The 21,484-nt window shown below is 39.6% G+C and overlaps 1 protein-coding gene and 1 long non-coding RNA gene across 9 annotated transcripts in view; one reads left to right on the top strand and one right to left on the bottom strand.

Moving 5' to 3' along the window:
• Positions 1 to 291: 291 nt before the first annotated feature.
• Positions 292 to 21,484, bottom strand: part of LOC127506549 (uncharacterized) — an 88,700-nt gene continuing 67,507 nt past the window's right edge. For 2 of the 6 annotated variants that reach the window (XM_051883129.1, XM_051883131.1), the window contains exons 2-3: positions 3,574 to 5,746; positions 292 to 864 (exon numbers count right to left, since the gene is read on the bottom strand). In XM_051883129.1, the coding sequence (XP_051739089.1) occupies positions 535 to 864; positions 3,574 to 4,218 (975 nt within the window). In that variant the 5' untranslated portion in view covers positions 4,219 to 5,746 and the 3' untranslated portion in view covers positions 292 to 534. Of the gene's footprint in view, positions 865 to 3,573; positions 5,747 to 5,862; positions 6,062 to 13,405; positions 13,702 to 21,484 lie in introns of those variants that run through there. The other 4 variants (XM_051883128.1, XR_007928013.1, XM_051883130.1 and 1 more) reach the window with 4 other exon arrangements.
• LOC127506595 (uncharacterized) lies at positions 12,999 to 14,732 on the top strand. Of its 3 annotated transcripts, none has more exons than XR_007928066.1 (5): positions 12,999 to 13,134; positions 13,739 to 13,866; positions 13,972 to 14,097; positions 14,232 to 14,358; positions 14,600 to 14,732. It is a non-coding gene; the product is annotated as an uncharacterized LOC127506595 (long non-coding RNA). The 3 variants fall into 3 exon arrangements; XR_007928067.1 differs by having other exon boundaries at positions 14,179 to 14,358; XR_007928065.1 differs by having other exon boundaries at positions 14,176 to 14,358.

Raw genomic sequence — 21,484 nt, 5'->3', positions numbered from 1 at the left:
GATACGCTGGATTCAGAAAACAGGTCACGTCTGTGAGCAGTTGTGTTTGTATGAATGAATGAGGGTGAGTGTGGTCTGAAACAATGACAAATTATGCAAATTTGACATAAATATGAACAATCTTTCTGTTAAACTGTTACAGATATTAAACATTTCCCATCATAAACATAAATGAATAATAAACAATCAACCATCATGTGAACTTCACTGACACTTCCACAAATATCATGTAGTGTGATAAAGTAATTGTAGCAAGGTTCAGGATTGAGGAAGGAAGAGGACAGGGTCGGCTTGACTAGTGACTGCTTTATTTGAACCAATTCACCATATACAAAAACCAAAGGGGTGCAGACAGGCACAAAGCGGTCATAAATCATTCACAATTCTCTCTCAAAAAGACATATCCAGCGGGGTAGCAGTCAGTAGTCCTTCTCTCTCTCCTCCACTCCTGTTTCTCCTGGTGTTATATACTCTCTCCACACCAATTACTGAAACAAGAGACAGGTGTTCGTCATTTGCATTTAACCCACTCACTCACCGTTCGTCTCCTGACTCTCTCTCCCGCTGCTGACTCCGCTGAACCATGCCCCCCTCGCCACATACCCCCACCGCCCGACTCAAGCCGGGGAGCCATCCCCCCCCCCACTGCAGGGGGGCATGGTCCGAACAGAGGGTGAATTTCCGTCCCAGGAGATAATAGCGGAGGGTGAGGATGGCCCACCTGATGGCAAGACACTCCTTTTCTATGGTGCTGTACTTAGTCTCTCTCTTCGAGAGCTTCCGACTAATGTACAGCACCGGCCGTTCCTCCCCCTCTATCTCCTGGGACAGGACGGCACCCAGCCCCCTGTCCGACGCGTCTGTCTGCAACAGAAAAGGGAAAGAAAAATCAGGAGAGTGTAACAACGGCCCGCCACATAAAGCAGCCTTCACTTGGGTAAAGGCCTGCTGGCACGGCTCCGTCCACTGGACCGTATCTGGTGCCTCCTTTTTAGTGAGATCAGTCAAAGGGCTGGTGAGGTCCGAATAATTAGGTACAAACCTTCTATAATATCCCGCCAGCCCTAGGAACTGTCTCACCTCCTTTTTGGTCTTGGGACGCGGACAGGTCGCAACTGCTGCCGTCTTATCAATTTGGGGACGCACCTGCCCATGTCCCAAGTGGAAGCCCAGATATCTTACTTCCACCCGCCCAATTGCACACTTCTTCGGGTTGGCCGTGAGCCCAGCCTCTCTCAGCGACCTCAAGACAGCCCTCAAATGCTGTATATGCCGCTGCCAGTCATGACTAAATATAATTATGTCATCTAAATAGGCAGCAGCATATGCAGCATGGGGCCGTAAAATCCTGTCCATGAGACGCTGAAAGGTAGCCAGAGCCCCGAACAGCCCGAACGGAAGGGTAACAAATTGGTGTAATCCAAACGGCGTAGTGAAAGCTGTCTTTTCTTTAGATAATGGAGACAAGGGGATCTGCCAATATCCCTTTGTTAAGTCCAATGTCGAATAAAACCGAGCCGTACCGAGCCTATCAAGCAGTTCGTCCACCCGTGGCATTGGATACGCGTCGAATTTCGACACAGCATTCACCTTGCGATAATCCACACAGAACCGAACCGAGCCGTCCGTTTTCGGAACTAAAACTATCGGGCTCGCCCAGTTACTGTTGGATTCTTCTATTACGCCCATGTCAAGCATTGCCCCTAATTCTGCCTGAACCACTTTTTTCTTATGTTCAGGCAAACGGTACGGCCAGCTGCGAACTACCACGCCCGGCTCTGTCTCGATATGGTGCTGAATCAAATTAGTACGGCCCGGTAGGGGTGAGAACATGTCCGCAAACTCTGCTTGTAATTTCGTTAGGTCAGTGAGCTGGGAGGGCGAGAGATGATCTCCGCCGGGGGCCAGTGCGAGAGATTGGTGTTTGGTATTCGCCTCTGGCCCGAGATCATCCTCTCCACCAATTACCATCGCCAACATCACTGCCTCTGCCTCATTCCATTTTTTAAGGAGATTGAGGTGATAAATCTGACGTGCCCCTCTCCTATCAGACTGTATAACCTCATAATCGAGATCTCCAATCTGCCGTGTGACCTCAAATGGTCCTTGCCACTTTGCTAATAATTTAGAGCTTGACGTTGGAAGCAATACAAGCACTTTCTCTCCCGGTGCGAATTTACGTAAGTTAGTTCCCCTGTTGTACAGCCGGCTCTGTCTGTCCTGGGCTTGTAACAAATTCTCCGTTGATAGCCGCCCCAAAGTGTGGAGTTTTGTTCTCAAGTCCATTACATACTGAATTTCGTTTTTACTCTGAGATGGTCCATCCTCCCAAGTTTCTGGCGTCCGTAAAGAAGCTCGAAGGGGGAAAACCCCGTGGAGGCTTGCGGGACTTCTCGCACAGCGAACAACAGGGGTTCTAACCATTTATCCCAATTTTTGGCGTCTTCGTGCACGAATTTACGAATCATGGTTTTAAGCGTGTGATTAAAACGTTCGACCAGCCCGTCAGTTTGTGGGTGAAAGACGCTGGTACGGACCGTTTTAATGCCCAATAATTCGTAAAGTTTGCATAAAGTACGTGACATAAACGCTGTGCCTTGATCGGTGAGGATTTCTTTTGGAATATCCTGAAGCCACTGCTTCAGGATATCGAGTTGCATAATCCACAATGACTAATGCAAAGCGATGTCCCCTGGCTGATCGCTCTAATGGCCCGATGAGGTCCATACCAATTCTCTCGAAGGGGACCTGCATTAATGGGAGGGGGCGCAAAGGCGCTTTTGGGGTGGCTGGTGGATTTACCAACTGACATTCACGACAAGACGCGCACCACCTGCGCACATTCTCGTGAATGCCCAGCCAAAAGAATCGGGTCATGATGCGATTTAGTGTCGTTGCCTGCCCTAAGTGTCCAGCCATTGGATTAGAATGAGCTGCTTGGAAAAGCATTTCCCTGCGGCTCCTTGGAACTAACAACTGGGTTGTATCTTCTTTTGTCTGGGTGTCTTGGGTCACCCGATACAACCGATTTTTTATAACTGCAAAATATGGATAGGTAAGCGCCCGTCCAGGCTGGAGAGGCTGACCGTCGATGGTTTGGACCTGCTCAAATGCACGTTTTAGTGTCTCATCCTGAGACTGCTCCAGGGGAAAGTCATTGCGATCCGAGAGAATTATTCTCTCAATTTCACTCTGTTCCCCTGAAGCAGCACTCAGTGGTCCCCGTTCAGTCTCTCCCGCCTGTACTTGCGCATCCCCAACCATCGCCTTTTTCCCCCAAGAGGCATCCGTGCATAAATAACCCAATAATTCAGAAAATGCTGGCCAATTTGTCCCCAAAATTAACGGATGCCGGAGGTGCGGATTAACTGCCACCTCAACGCTATGCTTTTGGCCCCTGAATTGGATAATGACCGGCACTACCGGATATACCACCACATCCCCGTGTACACACCGCACCTTAACCACGCGGCTTGTATCCAATGCCCCGGATGAAATCAGGCTTTGATGGATCGAGGTTTGGTTACAGCCTGAATCCACCAAGGCCTGATATGTACCCCCCTTGATACTCACAGGTATTTGATACCAGCCAGCTTGACCGGGGGCAGCCTGCGGGGCGTCCGGGACCCGGACCATTGTCCCAACCTCCATCACTGGGCACCTGTCCACGAAATGCTCCGGGTCCCCGCAATGCCAACAGGCTGTCCCAGACCTCCCCGCCGCCCCAGTGGCAGGGAGTGGGGTAAATGATTGGCGTGGAGAAAGCGGAGAAACAGGAGCGGGGTCCTGTCCAGCGGAAGTCAGTCCCGCCCTCCTGGGCGGGGCTCTGGGACCCCCAAACTGGCTCTGGTCAAACCCGCCCCCGGGATGGACAGGTGGGCGGGACCTGGAGAGAGGGACAGGACGAGAGAGAGGAACAGAAGGGGAAGAAGGAGAGAGAGAGAGAGATGGGAGGGGTTCGCCGACCCCTGGGCATGCCACCATATGGTCCTCCGCGAGGTGGATGGCCGAGTCCAGCGACGTGGGGCGGTGGCACTGAACCCACTCGGCTGTCCTCCGTGGGAGCCGAGTAATGAACTGCTCCAGTACCACTCGATCGACAATCTTCTCCACGTCGCTTCCCTCAGCCAACAGCCATTTGCGGCAGGAGTCCCGGAGCTGTTGGGCCAACACGAACGGCCGGACTCGCCCAGTTCCAGGGAACGGAACCGCTGGCATTGTTCTTCAGGGCTCCGGCCGACCCGCTGGAGGATGGCCCTTTTCAGGTCGTCGAAGACCAGGAGATTCTGCACCGGCATCAATTACTGAAACAAGAGACAGGTGTTCGTCATTTGCATTTAACCCACTCACTCACCGTTCGTCTCCTGACTCTTTCTCCCGCTGCTGACTCCGCTGAACCACGCCCCCCTCGCCACAGTAATCTTAATCTGAAATCACATACTCTCTTCAGTAGGCACTTATTTTGATCAAGTAATTACTTCACGATCGCTAAAAAAGTATGTTTTGTATAGTATGAGTGTGTGTATGAATGTAATCTGGACGTACTACATCTGCCATGTTGTCATTATCTTCAGTATTACTCAGAAGTCTTTCAAATATAATTAATTCGAAGTGATGGTGCTTTATGTAACGTTGTCTAGCGTACGATCCTGTTTGACATTTGTGCTGGCTACTGTTTACAGGCCACCAGAACACCATACAGACTTTATCATAGAAACATTCAGACTGTGAATTCAGACATACTTCTGTTGTCACATACTGTTTTTGACCTACTATATAGAGAATGTGAAGAATGTGATTTTGGATGCAGTCACGGTCTTAAAGGAAAGGAGTGTAGATCTCAGTTATGTTAAAGACATGTGACCCTCTAGTGGTGAAGTATAGAAGAGCAATTAAAGGGATTGACTTTCCTACAGTAAATAATACAGATAATATTGTAGTGTAAAGTTTTGCAGGGACGAGCACCACTCACATTTTCTCCAGATTTTAGTTAAGTTTAGTAAGTGATATAAGATTGTACGTTACATGTTTACTTAATAAATCATAATAAATAAAGTCTATAAAATAAAGGTTTGACACACCATTGTGTTGTCATCAGCAGCTGCAGTAACATAAAAACAAAAGTCATTATATTCTATGTAAAGCTGTGAATCTAAGCTTTCAAATGGTACCATATTAAGGCCAAAAGTGTTAAAAAATTAAGTGTAAATGTTATGACGTCACACTGCGGCCCACCCACGGGCCGGTGCGGGTTAAGAGGTTAATACATCATAATAAATAAAGTCTCTGGTACTTGAATACTGCAGTTCTTCTTTACACCATTGTGTTGTTTGTGATCCTCCATCAGCAGCTGCAGTATCTCTCAGCTGTATCAGTGCATCACTGTGACGTCTGACTGACCGAGGTTTTTGTACCACTCTTTATCACTGTGTGAACACCCATACACTGTTTGGATAGTGTAAACTCTGACAGTAATAATCTCCTGTATCTTCAGTCTGGACTCCACTGATGGTCAGAGTGAAATCACTGCCAGATCCACTGCCACTGAATCTAGATGGAGTTCCAGTATAACGGCTTGTTGCTATATATATGAGGAGTTTAGGAGCTTCTCCAGGTTTCTGTAAGTACCAGTGTAAGTAATTACCACTATACACTGCACTGCTGGTTTTACAGTTTATTCTGACTTCTTGTCCTGGTTGAGCTGTTATTGATGGTCTCTGAGTTACAGTGATCTGTCCTCTACACTCTGAGAGAAAAAAAAAAAAAAAAAAAAAAAATTATAAACGTAATATTTCAAGAGAATAATTTATATATAATATATTTTAAAGGAATTATTAATCATTAGACTATTTTACTACAAACCTTGAGCAAACAGTGAAAGAGTCCAGATGAAGAAGGTGATTTTGTTCATTGTTGTTCTTTTGTCTTGTGTGATGATGAAGATTGTGTTCTGTTCTGCTCTCAGTCATGAAGTGTTAAACTCACAGCACTATAAACACTCTCAGAGCACTGAAGCATGTGTGACAATGCAAAGAAGTGGGCAGGATTTACAACAGCGTGAGCTGCTTACAAACTAATATATGCTAGAGTTACAGAAGTAAGAAATGTAAATATTTTTTAACAGTAAGTTTTTCTTGACATTACATACATTTGTATAAATTACACTGAAAGCAGCTTCACTCCACTGTAGTCACTGTAATAAATAAATAAATAAATAAATAAATATCCTCTTCACAGTTTTATTTTTGTATCAAACAGTGTGTGATAGTTAAGGTCAGTTTGTCATGTCTGTCGCTGGTTCTTCTGTCGACTCTAAACTCTAGTCAGTCTGTCTGTGTCTCCATCTGTCTTTGGACTGTGTTTTTACTGTTTCAGGATTCTTCGAGTTTTTGTCTTTATTATTAAACTTTTGGTTTGATCTGCATTTGATAACAATATGTTAGTGAAATGTGAACTTGCCTTGCATAATTTGAGATTTTAGTATATTTTTGAATTAGAATCACAGCTCATGAAATATATTTCTTTAAACAGTGTTATATCAGCACATGATAAAAGAATGAATGAGAAATATAGGATATTTTCACAGTTAGCATGTATAAACGATCCAAAAAGAGCAGAATGCACAATGAAGATACCTTCAATGAAACAAACATTACTTCAATAGAAGATGAAGAACAGAGGAGAACTCAGGGTTTAAATACACAGAGGAAGAGAATTAACTGAAACAGAACAGTGTGTTCTTAATTAGAAACCATGGAAACAAACTAGAGCATGATCAGTAACCAAGGGAACTAACAATGAATGAGAACACAGGCAAACAGGAACAGGGGAAACCAAACTAAGGCCAAGTTTACACTACAGGATTTTAAGCCCGATTTGCAAGTTAACGAGCTCGCCGACAGGTCGGCTGTGATCGGGGGAAAATCAGCGAGTGATCGGCGCTCGCCAATCTTTATGTGTGAACTACTCAACGACGCATCGTTTATTCCATATCAGATACACATTGTGTAAGAAACTATAAAGCTCAGGACAAATGGATGAATTCACGTTATATAATATTAAGATCATTATATAGGTTTTTAAATGACAAAACACTCACTTGCACATATTTGAGAATCAGAATATCAGATAGTTGATGACATGGTGAGAAAAGCAATACATCTGTCATACAGTGTGGCCGGCTGGGCGCGGTGTGTCACGTGACAAGCATGACGCGTCGTCATGGAAACAATAGAGGGAAACGTTCTAAAATAACAGTCGCCTTAACTCTGGGAGGTCAGCCAGAATGTTTTAAACTTATTATTATATATTATTATTTTAATTTTAATTAAATTTAATTCAAAAGTTTTCAGATTTATAAAACCATGGGTACGCCAGAACCTGCGCAAAAATCCCTTTATCAAACCCAGTCAGCGGAAGATTGTGCATACATGAATCTCCACCCCGTCTCCTGCCCGAAATCACCATATATGGAGCTTACAACGCCTAGTTTTACTCTGCATTACGTCATCTGCATATCATTAGGTGTGTTCGTCATCGGCTGCGGCTGGATGTAACCGATCGGTGAGAGTATCCGTGTGCAGGCGGGGAGGAGCTGAAAACAGAGACGTGAAGTCGGACACTTTCTGCTTCTCGTAGTGACGCTCGTGCTGTGTTTGCATACTTTATCACAGCTGAAGTGAAATAAATGCAATATTGGACTAATACACTGATGTTTCAGATACATTTTAATTCAATACTTTATGAAGCTTCAGAACCCAGAAGACTAAGATTTTACAATGAGGTTTTATTATGTGTTTTTTTCTTTTTCTTTTTTTTCAAAATTATGAGTAAAATAAGGTCTGTGGTAAACATAACTTGACTATACTTTGACGTATTGTTCTACAAAGTAAATTACACACCCATAGGTGTCATTTGTGTGGGACAGGTAGAACATGTTGTCCCCACCACTTTTCTAAACATCTTGCGCCACGGATGTACTGTAATGAAACATCTCCAGTTTCAGAGCAGAATATTAATTTCATTCGTTTGTTAAATAAGAGGCTTTATTATGTGTACTCTCCATTCATTGTTATATGAGCGAACCGTCTTTCTATATCTAAAGTGTTTGTTCTAGTCAGATACATTCTGATTTTTATGTCAATTTTGATATTATTCTTAATAGTATAAAAGCTCTTGTGTCTCGTCTCTCAGCACAGCTAATAAAAATTTGTTCATATTTTGTTAAAATATGTTAAAAAAGAATGTTTTGCTAATGTTCCCATTAAGTTATTTCTGAATGTTCTCTGAACGTTAAAAATGTCCAGTTTTTAAAATGTTTTAAAAATGTAGTTATATGAATGCATATGTTACAAATGCCAGCGAAGATCCACCGGAGGTCTCACTCTCCCGAGTATTAACTGGACTACAAATCCCAGCACACACATTAGTTATTATTATTTAGTCACCACTTGTAGTACACTTATGGGTTCAAGTGTAAGCGGTAACTAAATACATTTTTTTTTTCTTAAAATACAGAGATAGTATGTTAAAAGCACATTTTAGTTTATATTCATGGTGTCTCAAAATAACAGTTGAGTACACTTAGATGTTCTTAAGATTATCTTAAGAAGTACTAAAGAAGAATTTATTAAGTACAAAATTAGTGTGCGAAAATAGAGCACTTTAAGTACATTATAAAAGTGTACTCTTTTTTTTTCACCTGGGGGAACAAGTAAGGGATATAAGATTAAATGTCATGTTTACTTAAATAAATGTATGTTTCTGAAATGTTTCATACACCATTGTGTTGTTTGTGATCCTCCATCAGCAGCTGCAGTATCTCTCAGCTGTATCAGTGCATCACTGTGACGTCTGACTGACCGAGGTTTTTGTACCACTCTTTATCACTGTGTGAACACAGCACTAGTAGGACAGTGTCTACTCAGACAGTAATAATCTCCTGTATCTTCAGTCTGGACTCCACTGATGGTCAGAGTGAAATCACTGCCAGATCCACTGCCACTGAATCTAGATGGAGTTCCAGTATAACGGCTTGTTGCTGCATATATGAGGAGTTTAGGAGCTTCTCCAGGTTTCTGTAAGTACCAGGCTAAATGATTACTACCACACACTCTACTGCTGGTTTTACAGTTTATTCTGACTTCTTGTCCTGGTTGAGCTGTTATTGATGGAGTCTGAGTTACAGTGTACTGTCCTCTACACTCTGAGAGAGAGAGAAAAAAAACTGATATATTACACATTTTAAGAGAATTAATAACCATTGTAAAAATTGTATTACACAAACCTTGAGCGATCAGAGTGAGAGTCCAGATGAAGAAGGTGATTGTGTTCATTGTTGTTCTTTTGTCTTGTGTGATGATGAAGATTGTGTTCTGTTCTGCTCTCAGTCATGAAGTGTTAAACTCACAGCACTATAAACACTCTCAGAGCACTGAAGCATGTGTGACAATGCAAAGAAGTGGGCAGGATTTACAACAGACAAACTAATATACACTAGAGTTACAGAATGATCATTTACATTTTCACTAATGTTAGTTTTAGTTAGTTCAGTAGTTTTATTTTTACTCTGACTATTGAGAAACTGATGATGTGCAGATGAACATCCATCCCATGTAGGAAGGGACGTTCTCGTGACCTTGCACACCGTTCCCTAAAAGTTCTCTAAATGTGACGGAAATCCTGAACCTTCACATTAGAGATGTTTGTAAAACATCCTCTTTTGGTAATGAAAGTGCTGCAGTTCAAGTTTCTTTATATGACTTTAGAGGGACGTTCCATATTGGTTAATCAATGGTCACATAAGATCGTTACAAAGAGGACATTTGGGACATTAACAGAACGTTCCCATACGGTTCTCTGTTAGTCAGATGGGGACGTTTCATTCGGGACCGTGCTGCTCCTGAACCTTTTTTGAAACGTCGTTTAAGAAGCACCCATTTCAGGTGAATTGAAAATTTCTCATAAAAATAATAAAAAATAAATTACATTCAAATAGTAAATCCTTACTATCTGTAATTTCCCTATATTTGTGGACCACTGGATACCTGGTGTTTCTTTAAACCAATTAAAAAGGTCCTGGGTGGCATTTACGCCCCAATGGACACAGTCACTTCCACATTTTTCCTCAGGCAGCCTATTTACATCGGCGCGGCATCGGAAGTCATTGTTTTTAATATTAATATTATGTAAAGTAGTTTTATCGCACCATAATCCATTGCTACAAACTCCTGTACAGTAGGTGGCGCTATGCACCTGATAAGTCATGATTGCAATCCGCCAAAAAACTAAAAGAAGAAGAAGAAGGAAGTCATTGTTCCTTACGCAGAGCTTTCAAAATACTTACTTCAGCTTACAAGAACATCGCTGGATTACTGTAAATGATGTTCATCATGTTGCGAGTCTGTCAGCTGTCACACCTAAATGGAGAAGATCATTAAACATTTCAAGTAACATCAACAACTTTAGGGTGAGTATTGTGCTTTGTCTACTAGCAAATCTAGTTATTAAAGTTGACTTTGACATGCTAAAACTACATTTTTTTTCAGTCATTTTACTTGATTAGCTAGATTTAAAACCTTTTCAAACTTTCAAATGCAGATTGACCACCCAAATCAAGACTAGGCCTACATGGTATATCAGCTGGTATGTAATCATATTATGGTAATATGACCATAATATGATAAATTTTATAATTGTATAAGTTATTTTTGTTAGGCTATATAAAAAGAACAAAGAAGCAAATTAGCAAATTACAAATACAATAGTAAATAGCCTAAACTCTTTTTTCAGATACAGTAGGTTTATTTAACATTTATTTAACATCTTCTGTTGTTTGATTTACATTAATGACAGACAGGTATTTAATTGGGCTGCTGAATGCATGTATGATATATACTGACACATATCCAGTTTTTACCCACCTGTTTACGTCCACCTGAGCCAGAACCGACTGTATTCACGCGAGATACTCCAGACGATGGACATTTTGACATCTCTGTGTGTGCGTGTATTTGACTATTCAGGCACAAGGAGATCTGATCGCGCGAGAGAGAGAGCACTTCTGTTGTCATTCAATGCGATTCCACCTTCACTAACTGCAAGTTAATCAATAAAGAATTGTGATTGGATTGTAATTTTGTCTTGATTGTAATTTTAATTGGCTACCTTTGATTAGGCTGTAAGCTGAAATTATATTCAACCTGCCAAAGTGGCTGTCTTACCCGCCACAGCTGAAATCTACCCACATTTGGCAGGTTGGTGGGTGTTAATGTCAAGCCCTGTGTGTATATATATATATATATATATATATATATATATATATTATTGTTTTATTGACCACAATATCATTGATGATGATTGTTGTGAGGGGCACTTTTGGTTCATTTTGAAAAAGGGCAGGGGCTCGTTATTTGAGCACATTTTCACTGAAGATTGAAGTCTGAAGCTGCAGGTTTTTCTGTGAATCATGATGATTGAGCTTCATATGAAGAACAGAAGATCATTATGAGAAACTCCACAACATCATCCATGATAAAGAGGTCAAAGGTCACCTCAGAGGTCACAGATCATCAAATATATTTCTTTAAACAGTGTTCTATCAGCACACGACAAGAGAACGAATGAGAAATATTGGATATAAAGTCAAAATGAATCATGTCTGTTGTAAATGAGATCAATAAACTCTTCAAATGATCATGAAAATAGTTACACTTGATAACAAACATTTTGAATAAAAGTGTGTTTGTTTTTCCTTTTTGAGAAGCATTTCATCCAAACTGAATGTTTGAGTGTTGAGAAGATCTGAGTTTCTTCTAATATCAGTGTGTTGAAGTGTTGTTTCTCTCTCTCTGCTGGAGTTTGTGTTCACTCGAGTGGAATAGAGGTTTTTGTACGACCGTTTCATTAGATTGTATCACTGTGGTACACATTCGGTGGAGGAACTAAACTGGTGCTCGGTAAGTCGGTCTATTTATTTCCTTTTAAACAAATATAATTTAGATTTTTAAAAAAGAACAACATTTATTAATTATAATTAGTATTAGATATTGTGGTAATGCCTTACTTGGATGCATGTTATAATGCCTGATATCTTGTCATAAAGTATTGAAAGATAAAATGCATTATAATATTTCTAGATTCCTTGTTAGATCTGAAACTGGTTGTTTGTCGTGTTTTAATGCATTATACTTTCTCAAGTCGTGACAATGAATAGATTATATTATTATGAGGTATAACGTGGTTACATTATTCACAGTATCAGACATGCATTATGATGTGTATTAAAATACATAATTCATCAAAAATACTTGGTAACATTAACTTAAAGTGCTGATATATAAAGCATTATAAACATATTCGTAATGTACATTATAATTCATTATATATTTTCATAAATAATTATAACCAAAGTTAAAATGCATTGTAATATTTGCAGATTCTGAAATTGCTTTTTTTAAAGGAATTATACTTTCTAATGGTGTGTTCAATGAATAGATAAGTTTTATAATGTATTATAAATATGGTTACAATTATTCATGAGATCAAACAGTTCATTATAAGGTGCATTAAAAAAAAAAAAAAAAAAAGTAAAGTGTTACAAAGTGTTTTATGATTATATAATCTAAACATTCAGAAATGTCATGAAAATCAAATGGAAAGCATCACGTCCAGACAGCAGAAGTGACTGAATTCAGTCTGTTCAGTTTGATTGACAGGGATCATATATTACACCTAAAACATGATGATCATATTAAACACTGACTCATTCTCTTCATAAACACAAGATTGATGTTGATTTAGATGATCTAGTGTTATTAGTGTTTGTCTGTGATCAGTGTTGTGTGTGATTGTGTTTATGAGCAGCTGCAGTATCTCTCAGCTGTATCAGTGCATCACTGTGACGTCTGACTGACCGAGGTTTTTGTACCACTCTTTATCACTGTGTGAACACCCTAGTGCTGCCTGGATAGTGTAAACTCTGACAGTAATAATCTCCTGTATCTTCAGTCTGGACTCCACTGATGGTCAGAGTGAAATCACTGCCAGATCCACTGCCACTGAATCTAGATGGAGTTCCAGTATAACGGCTTGTTGCATCATATATGAGGAGTTTAGGAGCTTCTCCAGGTTTCTGTAAGTACCAGGCTAAACGATTACCACTATACACTTCACTGCTGGTTTTACAGTTTATTCTGACTTCTTGTCCTGGTTGAGCTGCTGTTATTGATGGACTCTGAGTTACAGTGTACTGTCCTCTACACTCTGAAAGAAAGATCAAGAAGAAGAAGAAGAAGAAGAAAATAATAATTATAATAATACAATTATAAATTCTAAAAAAATATTATATAAAATTATAAACATTTAATATTTCAAGAGAATAATTGTGGAGCTGCATTACACAAACCTTGAGCAAACAGAGTGAGAGTCCAGATGAAGAAGGTGATTTTGTTCATTGTTGTTCTTTTGTCTTGTGTGATGATGAAGATTGTGTTCTGTTCTGCTCTCAGTCATTTTTAGTAGCTATTGTTGAATCCAGTGGCAGTTCAAGGGTCTCAGAGGTTACAAACATAAATGCAGTCTTTTGAAAAAAAAAAAAAAAACTCAAAGTTAATCATCATCAGAAACTCAATAGGTCTCTGGTTTCATTTAACTTATTTCCAGTCATATTTCAAATCTGAAATTTCAAATCTGTCATTTATCTTGTTTGGCTTCTGTAAATGTTTGGGTTGAACAACAGTGGAGCGTTGAAAGACCCTCATCCAGAACTATCGGATCAGGAGCTCTTCTGGGCAGTGGATCAGTATGACTTTGTCATCATGCTGTGTGCCGGAGATCTCCAGTGCTTCTGGCACTTTGCTCACTATGGTGAGAGCTTCTACTTACACTTCATGGAAGGACATTGTTCTGCATTTAAATATTAGTATGAACTTGAATAGTTTGAATGTTTCAGCTCAGTATGTGTGTGTTCAGGTCCTGCTGGTGACTGTGTGGCCCTTGATAGACATCTGTCTGTGATTGTTAATGCTCCGAGCGGATTAATAATCGGCACAGCTGACGATGAAAGTGCTCAGATTGTCTTCAGTGTTGAGGAGACTGGTGAGTCTCACCTTGATACGTGTAAAGTAAAAATTATACTAAATTGAATGAATGAATGAATGATCATGTGTATCTCAGCAGGTTTTTATCAGATGTGCTTCAGTAATTTCCACAATCGCTTTGGGATCATGCAGGTTTTCCTGAACTTTGGTGTGTATTACAAGGAAGAGAAGAAAAAGACAAGAGAAGAAAAAGGAAGAAAAGAAGAAAAAGAAAGAAGAGGATATGAAACAGATAAACAGTTCATTGTCCTTTATTGTGGTAAAACACAACTGCATCTAGCAGAAACAAACACATGCTTACTGTAATGTGGGCGACAAACCCCGCTGTTAACAAACACTAAACCTGCGACTGCTTCATCTCCATTTATAACCTGATCTCCAGTAATTATTTGAGTCAGACACGACTGTTTCTTCAACATTAGACTTTTTAAAATGTGAAATGGGTTTATTTATTTATTGTTCCTTTTAGTAATAACAAGGTGTTATCTGAACTTTCCCAGTGTATCTCCAGAAACAAGAGAAGCAGTGGATTCCAGTAACATGAAGCTCCTGTGAGGACGCTGAACATCTGCTGATGGAGCTGCTCTATTCTGAGAGGAACAGAATCACCTGATGATCAAATATGAGTTTCACTGTCCACACTTTATTCTCTGAAATGAGTCAGAAGAGTTGGACTAATGGAGAGATGAGGTTTGTTCATGTTCATCAGTTTATAATGAAACACTGTCAGTGTCTGAAGCCTCTGGACTGCTGAGATCGTCCTTGACTCGGTTAGAGAGTAAGAGCTCCAAGAGTTCAATCCACAAAACTATTAATGATACACTGGATTCAGAAAACAGGTCACGTCTGTGAGCAGTTGTGTTTGTATGAATGAATGAGGGTGAGTGTGGTCTGAAACAATGACAAATTATGCAAATTAGACACAAATATGATATATATAGTCTATATGTATAGTCCGATTGTCAAATATGTGCAAGTGGATGTGTTTTGCTGTTTAAACACCTTTATAACGATCGCGTTAGTTGAGCCGTATGCTCGATGGGCGCCGCCATGTTAGTTTGCGCCGCACAGAGAATCGGATCTGTTGGATTTACAACACGTGAATTCATCCACTTCTCCCGAAATACATGAAAGTAAGTGAGCCGGTGAACTGGGGAAGAATAGAGTAAACTTTAAAGTTACTTACACAATGTGTATCTATGAATAAAACGTGTCGTCTAATTAAAATGTAATGTAATTTACAAACTCTAAATATATTGTTTTGTTAGTACTCATGTGTATTCAAATGTCTGAAACCTAAAATAAACATTATTTGGTTGAAAACACTGCATATATGTGATATATGAAAAGCGCTGCGCACGTCCATCTCTTGTTTAACGCCAGCCAAAGTGCGCAAGCACATTTGAATTTGGCAGTTGATCACGTGAGGTACTGAACGTTCTAATCACACCGGTGTGATCGTACGATCATACGCATACGCAAAAGGTTAATATAACAATAAAGTGTATGGAGTATCAAGCACATGGGCTGCGTCTGAAATCACATACTCTCTTCAGTAGGTACTTATTTTGGGTAAGGAATTACTTAACGGCTGCTAAAAAAGTATGTTCTGTATAGTATGAGTGTGTATGAATGTAATCTGGACGTACTACATTTACCATGATGTCATTATCATGTGACCTACCAGCATCAGTTGGGTCACTTCACTTTAACAAATCCTTTCCTGTGGCCTCATGGGATAGTAAAGTGTCCATCAGATGCACAGTTCAGAATCTCACTGAAAGCAGTAGATCATCTCGGTACTTTTTGCCTGTTCTATAAATACTGTGAATTCAGACATACTTCTTTTGCCACATTATGTGATTTTTGGATGCAGCCACAGTCTTAAAGGGGACCTATTATGCCCCCATTTACAAGATGTAAAATAAGTCCCTGATGTGTGTATGTGAAGTTTTAACTTAAAATACCCCACAGATAATTTTTTATAGCATGTTAAAATTGCCACTTTTTGGGGTTGAGCAAAAACGCGCCTTTTCAGTGTGTGCCCTTTAAATGCAAATGAGCTGCTGCGCTCGGGCTAAGAGGGCGGAGCTTCAAGAGCTCGTTCTCCGGTGTCAGGATTAGTGATGGGAAGTTCGGTTCTTTTCCACGAACTGGTTCTTTCGGACAGTTCGATTCAATAAACCGGTTGAAAAAAACGGTTCACCGGTTCTTTTACGCTCCGACGTAATGACGTCATCCACAATGAAAAAACACTTAACACATTCAAATATATAAAGTCAGTAATAACATCAGTCAACTAAAACATCACTATAATCTGAAACGTTTCTTACAATTTAGTTTTGCATCTAAAGCATCCAAACACATATACAGGCAGTGATGTGCAAACAAAGTTTTACAGTTATAAAGTGAATAAATTAGTCTTCATCAGCGCAGAATCCACGATCCTCTTACATTACGATTTATTTGTAATTACATAAACTTACGTCTCGCCAGATTGGCCCCTCATTCGAGTCCTCTCATAGCATCAGTTGTCCTATTAGTTCGGATCAGACGATGGTGCTGTCACAGTCATTACTGTTCTGTAGCTTCAGATCACACGCCGAATCACGCATGCGCAATATCATCAGCTCATCGGTTCTCAAATCGGACACGTCCGAAATACGCAGTTCTCGGTTGTGTACTGGTGATCCGAAAACCGTTGCAACCGATTCTACTCCAGAACGAGATTGAGATTCGAGAACCGCGAGAGCGATTCAAAAGGAGTCGCTTGTTTGCTCGCTGTAGTTTGATTATGTCAATTTTTATCTTTATATCACCTTGTTCAGAAATTAAATAAGCTGTCCATGGATTATTTATGAAACAAATAAATGTTTAGTTTGATAGTTTTACAAACAATTAATTGTTTCCAATCTTTAAAAAAAAGAACTTGAAAGCACAGCTGCACAACTTTTACTATATTGCTTTTTAAATAACATTAATATAGAAAAATAATTTTGTAGAACTATTTCTAAACATTAGTTTGATCTGTGTACAAAATATTATGTTCTTGTTGGCACGTAGTTTATTATGTACAGTATGTACAGTATTTTTATGCTATTAATATGTTATGGTGTATTTGGAAAAGCACAATACACTTTTTGTATTTTGAATTAAGTCATAAACAATATTTTCAGTATGTTTTATATTATCACACTTTCCGATGTTCAACAAAACTTGACTAATGTACTTTTCATTCTCTTGAAAAATTACACGCATGCGCAGTATCATCAGCTCATCGGTTCTCAAATCGGACATGTCCGAAAGAAGCGGTTCTCGGTTGTGTACTGGTGATCCGAAAACCGTTGCAACCGATTCTTGACTCGAGAACGAGAACGGTGACAGGCCGTGTACGTTCGTTCGTGTGCGCCGCGCATGCGCACTCATATCAGCTGCTCTGCTGCTCGTACTCATCATCAGTTCTCTCTTTACAGCAGGTAAAGTCAGTGTACTGTTGGAGTAACTGAATAACTCCGGGATGTTGGTTTATTTCGAGAGGTAGTGTCAGGCACGTCAAAAAGTGAGTAACTTTAGTAATTTGTGGATTAGTCTTTGCTTACTGGAGATGCGAACTGTTTGGAATGATTCAGACCGATTTGATGAACTGGTTCGACCGGTTCACTGAAAAGAACCGGTTAAAAAGAACGACTCGTTCGCGAACCGGACATCACTAGTCAGGATTCAGTCAGGACACACTATAATGTCAGAAACTACGACTATATGCTGCACGGAGATAGAACAGGTATAGTTTAGTTTAATTACGGTTATAACTTATATTGTCTTCTTGTTTTTATCCACTATATTAGTACAAGCCTGTTTACCGATGAGTTTTATAACATTTATTGTACTTCACACAAAATATGAAGCGTCTGTCTTCACTCTAGAACAGGGGTGGGCAAACTCGGTCCTGGAGGACCGCTGTCCCTGCAGAGTTTAGCTGCAACCCTGATAAAACTCACCTGCGTGTAATCCTGAAGACCTTGATTAGCTGGTTCAGGTGTGTTTGATTAGGGTTGGAGCAAAACTCTGCAGGGACAGCGGCCCTCTAGGACTGAGTTTGCCCTCCCCTGCTCTAGAAAATCACTGTAAGAGCTTAATAAAACAGTGCAAGTGTGCATTAAAATATTATCCATAAATATACCACCTGCGTATATTATCCATAAATACACCACCTGCATCCAGTGTAGACGTTATATTACTGATTATAATCAATGGGTTCTATTGTCACGTCGCTTGCGTCCTGTGTAGACACAGTAGCATGCTAATCACTTACACACCAAATATACTTTAAAACAAACAATCCACCTTATTCCTGACTAGCCTACTGCGTTTCAAATTATGGGTTGCACTTCCGGTTTGGGGAACTTCCGTTTAAAAAGACTGAAATTAATCGTTTCAAATCATAAGGTTGCCCTACAAATAAAGCTTATCTGTCACTGACTGAATGAGCTGTCAATTTTTCTTTCATGTTTTATATTCAGACATCATGAGAATAACGTAACGCTTGGTATTTTAACGTAACATGTTATAACGAATATCTATGGCAAGAGCTCTTTTCATTCGCTGCTTTCTATCCTCGTGATTATTTTTCTTTTGTCCTTTTACATGCCGCTGTAATAGTATGAAAAAGGACAACATATACTGCACATTTGTGGTCTGTTCTTCCGATATAATGTACGATATATCCCATTAATGATTCAGTGGATTGCACAAAGAATCTCTCGTTCTCTTCAAAGCCTCACATCTCTTTCCAGGTTTGTTTTCACAGGTAAATACAATTTATTATCTGTAAAAATGATGGAAATCACTTTGAAATAGTATCACGCAATGCTGAAGTTCATGGACATTTTTATTAAGGCAACGTATATTACTTAATACAGATATATATCACTATAGTTATATTTAACCCGTCCGTTATTGCTGTGGAAAGAATCACGCTTTTTCATGGCCTGTTGAAAGTACCTTGTTGATGCTTTTACACTTTTAAATGTCCTTTTAATGTTCGTTGGTTGAAGGGTGAGTAGAAAAATGTCATCTCATTGTACCCAGTTTAAAAAAAAAAACGTATTATTGAGTTCATAGAGCGAGTCTTTCACTGACTGTTTACAGCTTGACGGAAGTTACACCCATAATTCCAACCTATCATATAAACACAGCTCATAAATGTTTAAGCACAGACTCGCCTCAGAAAAACAACTGCAGCTCTGTAATTGGCCAAAATGCTCTGTTCGACTTTTCTGAGACCCTCTACTCTTCCCTGTGGATGGCCTCTGACCTACTTTCTGTACGATCGGAATTTCTGCGCTTTGAATTTGCAATATTGAATATGATGTTCTGAATTTCTTCTTCATCTTGAAAACTTGAGCTGTATTTTTAAAAACTGGATATTTGCAGTCTAAAATTTCAGAACGAAAAATCTGCTGTTTGAAAATACATGTCTATAAAATTCTGCCATGAAAACATTTCAGTTGTGTTCAATTTCAAATGTTTAATATTCAAGTTTTAAAAAATCTAATTCAGAACTATGTAAAATGCCACATAATATTCAATTTTATTAAATTACACGTCCATAATTCAAATTTACACAATTCAAATTCAAATAGTATTGTCATAATCCTAGCTCCATACATAAACTCTCTCTCTCTCTTGCATTATCATCAAGATACACAGCGAAGTACACAGAAACACTCGTTACAACTAACAGTAAACAAATATATAAAGACATTATGCTATTTCAGGTGGTGCTTAATAAACTGGTAAACTCCGTAAATCAACTCTGATGACCTGTAATAAAGTGCCCTCACCTTTATTACTGCCGTGTCCAGTATCTCTCTGGAGACTGTATGTTTTGTATTGTCCCTTTGTATTGACATTCTTCACAAAGCAGTCCGGTGTGAAATGATTTGCACCGACATAAACAAATTTCGGTGGAGTTGAGGGAGCATTTTCTTCAAAAACAAAATGAATCCACCTCGTCTTCAGCGGCTCAGATTTAGGGAGTAAATGGAGAGAGCTATGTGGATTAATCCATCCAGCTACAGAACACCTAAAACTCTTGGGAGACGTTCTCGTCAGTGCAGAAATGGCGGACTGCGTAAACTCGCTGTGAACTCGCTCAGGGCAGTTCTATGTTAAAACGGCAGTGTCTGTCAACATTCGTGGGTGGGGCCTGTGGCTAATGTGACGTCACGGGATCTGGAAACGGCTTGTTCTGAGAAACTGCTTATGATTTATGGGGATAAAAAAAAAAAAAAAAAGAGGTTGGATTTTTATCATTATAGGGTGGTTGTGTTCACACACTGCCAACACATGTTTATGTCCAAACACCATGCAAACGTGAATTTGGCATAATGGGTCCTCTTTAAAGGAAAGGTGTGTAGAATTCAGTTATGTAAAAGACGTGACCCTCTAGTGAAGTATGGAAGAGCAATTAAAGGGATTGACTTTCCTACAGTAAATTAATATAAATAATATTGTAGTGTAGTTTTGCAGAGACGAGCACCACTCACATTTTCTCCAGATTTTAGTCCAGTTTAGGGATATAAGATTGTATGTTACATATTTACTAAATATGTCATAATAAATGAATAAAGTCTCTGAAAGGTTTGATACACCATTGTGTTGTTTGTGATCCTCCATCAGTATCTCTCAGCTGTATCAGTGCATCACTGTGACGTCTGACTGACCGAGGTTTTTGTACCACTCTTTATCACTGTGTGAACACAGCTTTACTGTTTGGATAGTGGAAACTCTGACAGTAATAATCTCCTGTATCTTCAGTCTGGACTCCACTGATGGTCAGAGTGAAATCACTGCCAGATCCACTGCCACTAAATCTAGATGGAGTTCCAGTATAACGGCTTGTTGCATAATATATGAGGGGTTTAGGAGCTTCTCCAGATTTCTGTAAGTACCAGTATAAGTAATTACCACTATACACTGCACTGCTGGTTTTACAGTTTATTCTGACTTCTTGTCCTGGTTGAGCTGTTATTGATGGACTCTGAGTTACAGTGTACTGTCCTCTACACTCTGAAAGAAAGAACAAGACGAAGAAGAAAATAATAATAATACAATTATAAATTCTAAAAAATTATCTAAAATTATAAACATTTAATATTTCAAGAGAATAATTGTGGAGCTGCATTACACAAACCTTGAGCAAACAGTGTGAGAGTCCAGATGAAGAAGGTGATTTTGTTCATTGTTGTTCTTTTGTCTTGTGTGATGAAGATTGTGTTTTGTTCTGCTCTCAGTCATGAAGTGTTAAACTCACAGCACTATAAACACTCTCAGAGCACTGAAGCATGTGTGACAATGCAAAGTGACTCTCTCTATTTAAATCA

This window comes from Ctenopharyngodon idella, chromosome 24, assembly GCF_019924925.1.
Source record: "Ctenopharyngodon idella isolate HZGC_01 chromosome 24, HZGC01, whole genome shotgun sequence".
NCBI lineage: Eukaryota > Metazoa > Chordata > Actinopteri > Cypriniformes > Xenocyprididae > Ctenopharyngodon > Ctenopharyngodon idella.
Note: the sequence above shows the minus strand (reverse complement) of the source record. Positions and strands in the feature narration are given on the sequence as shown.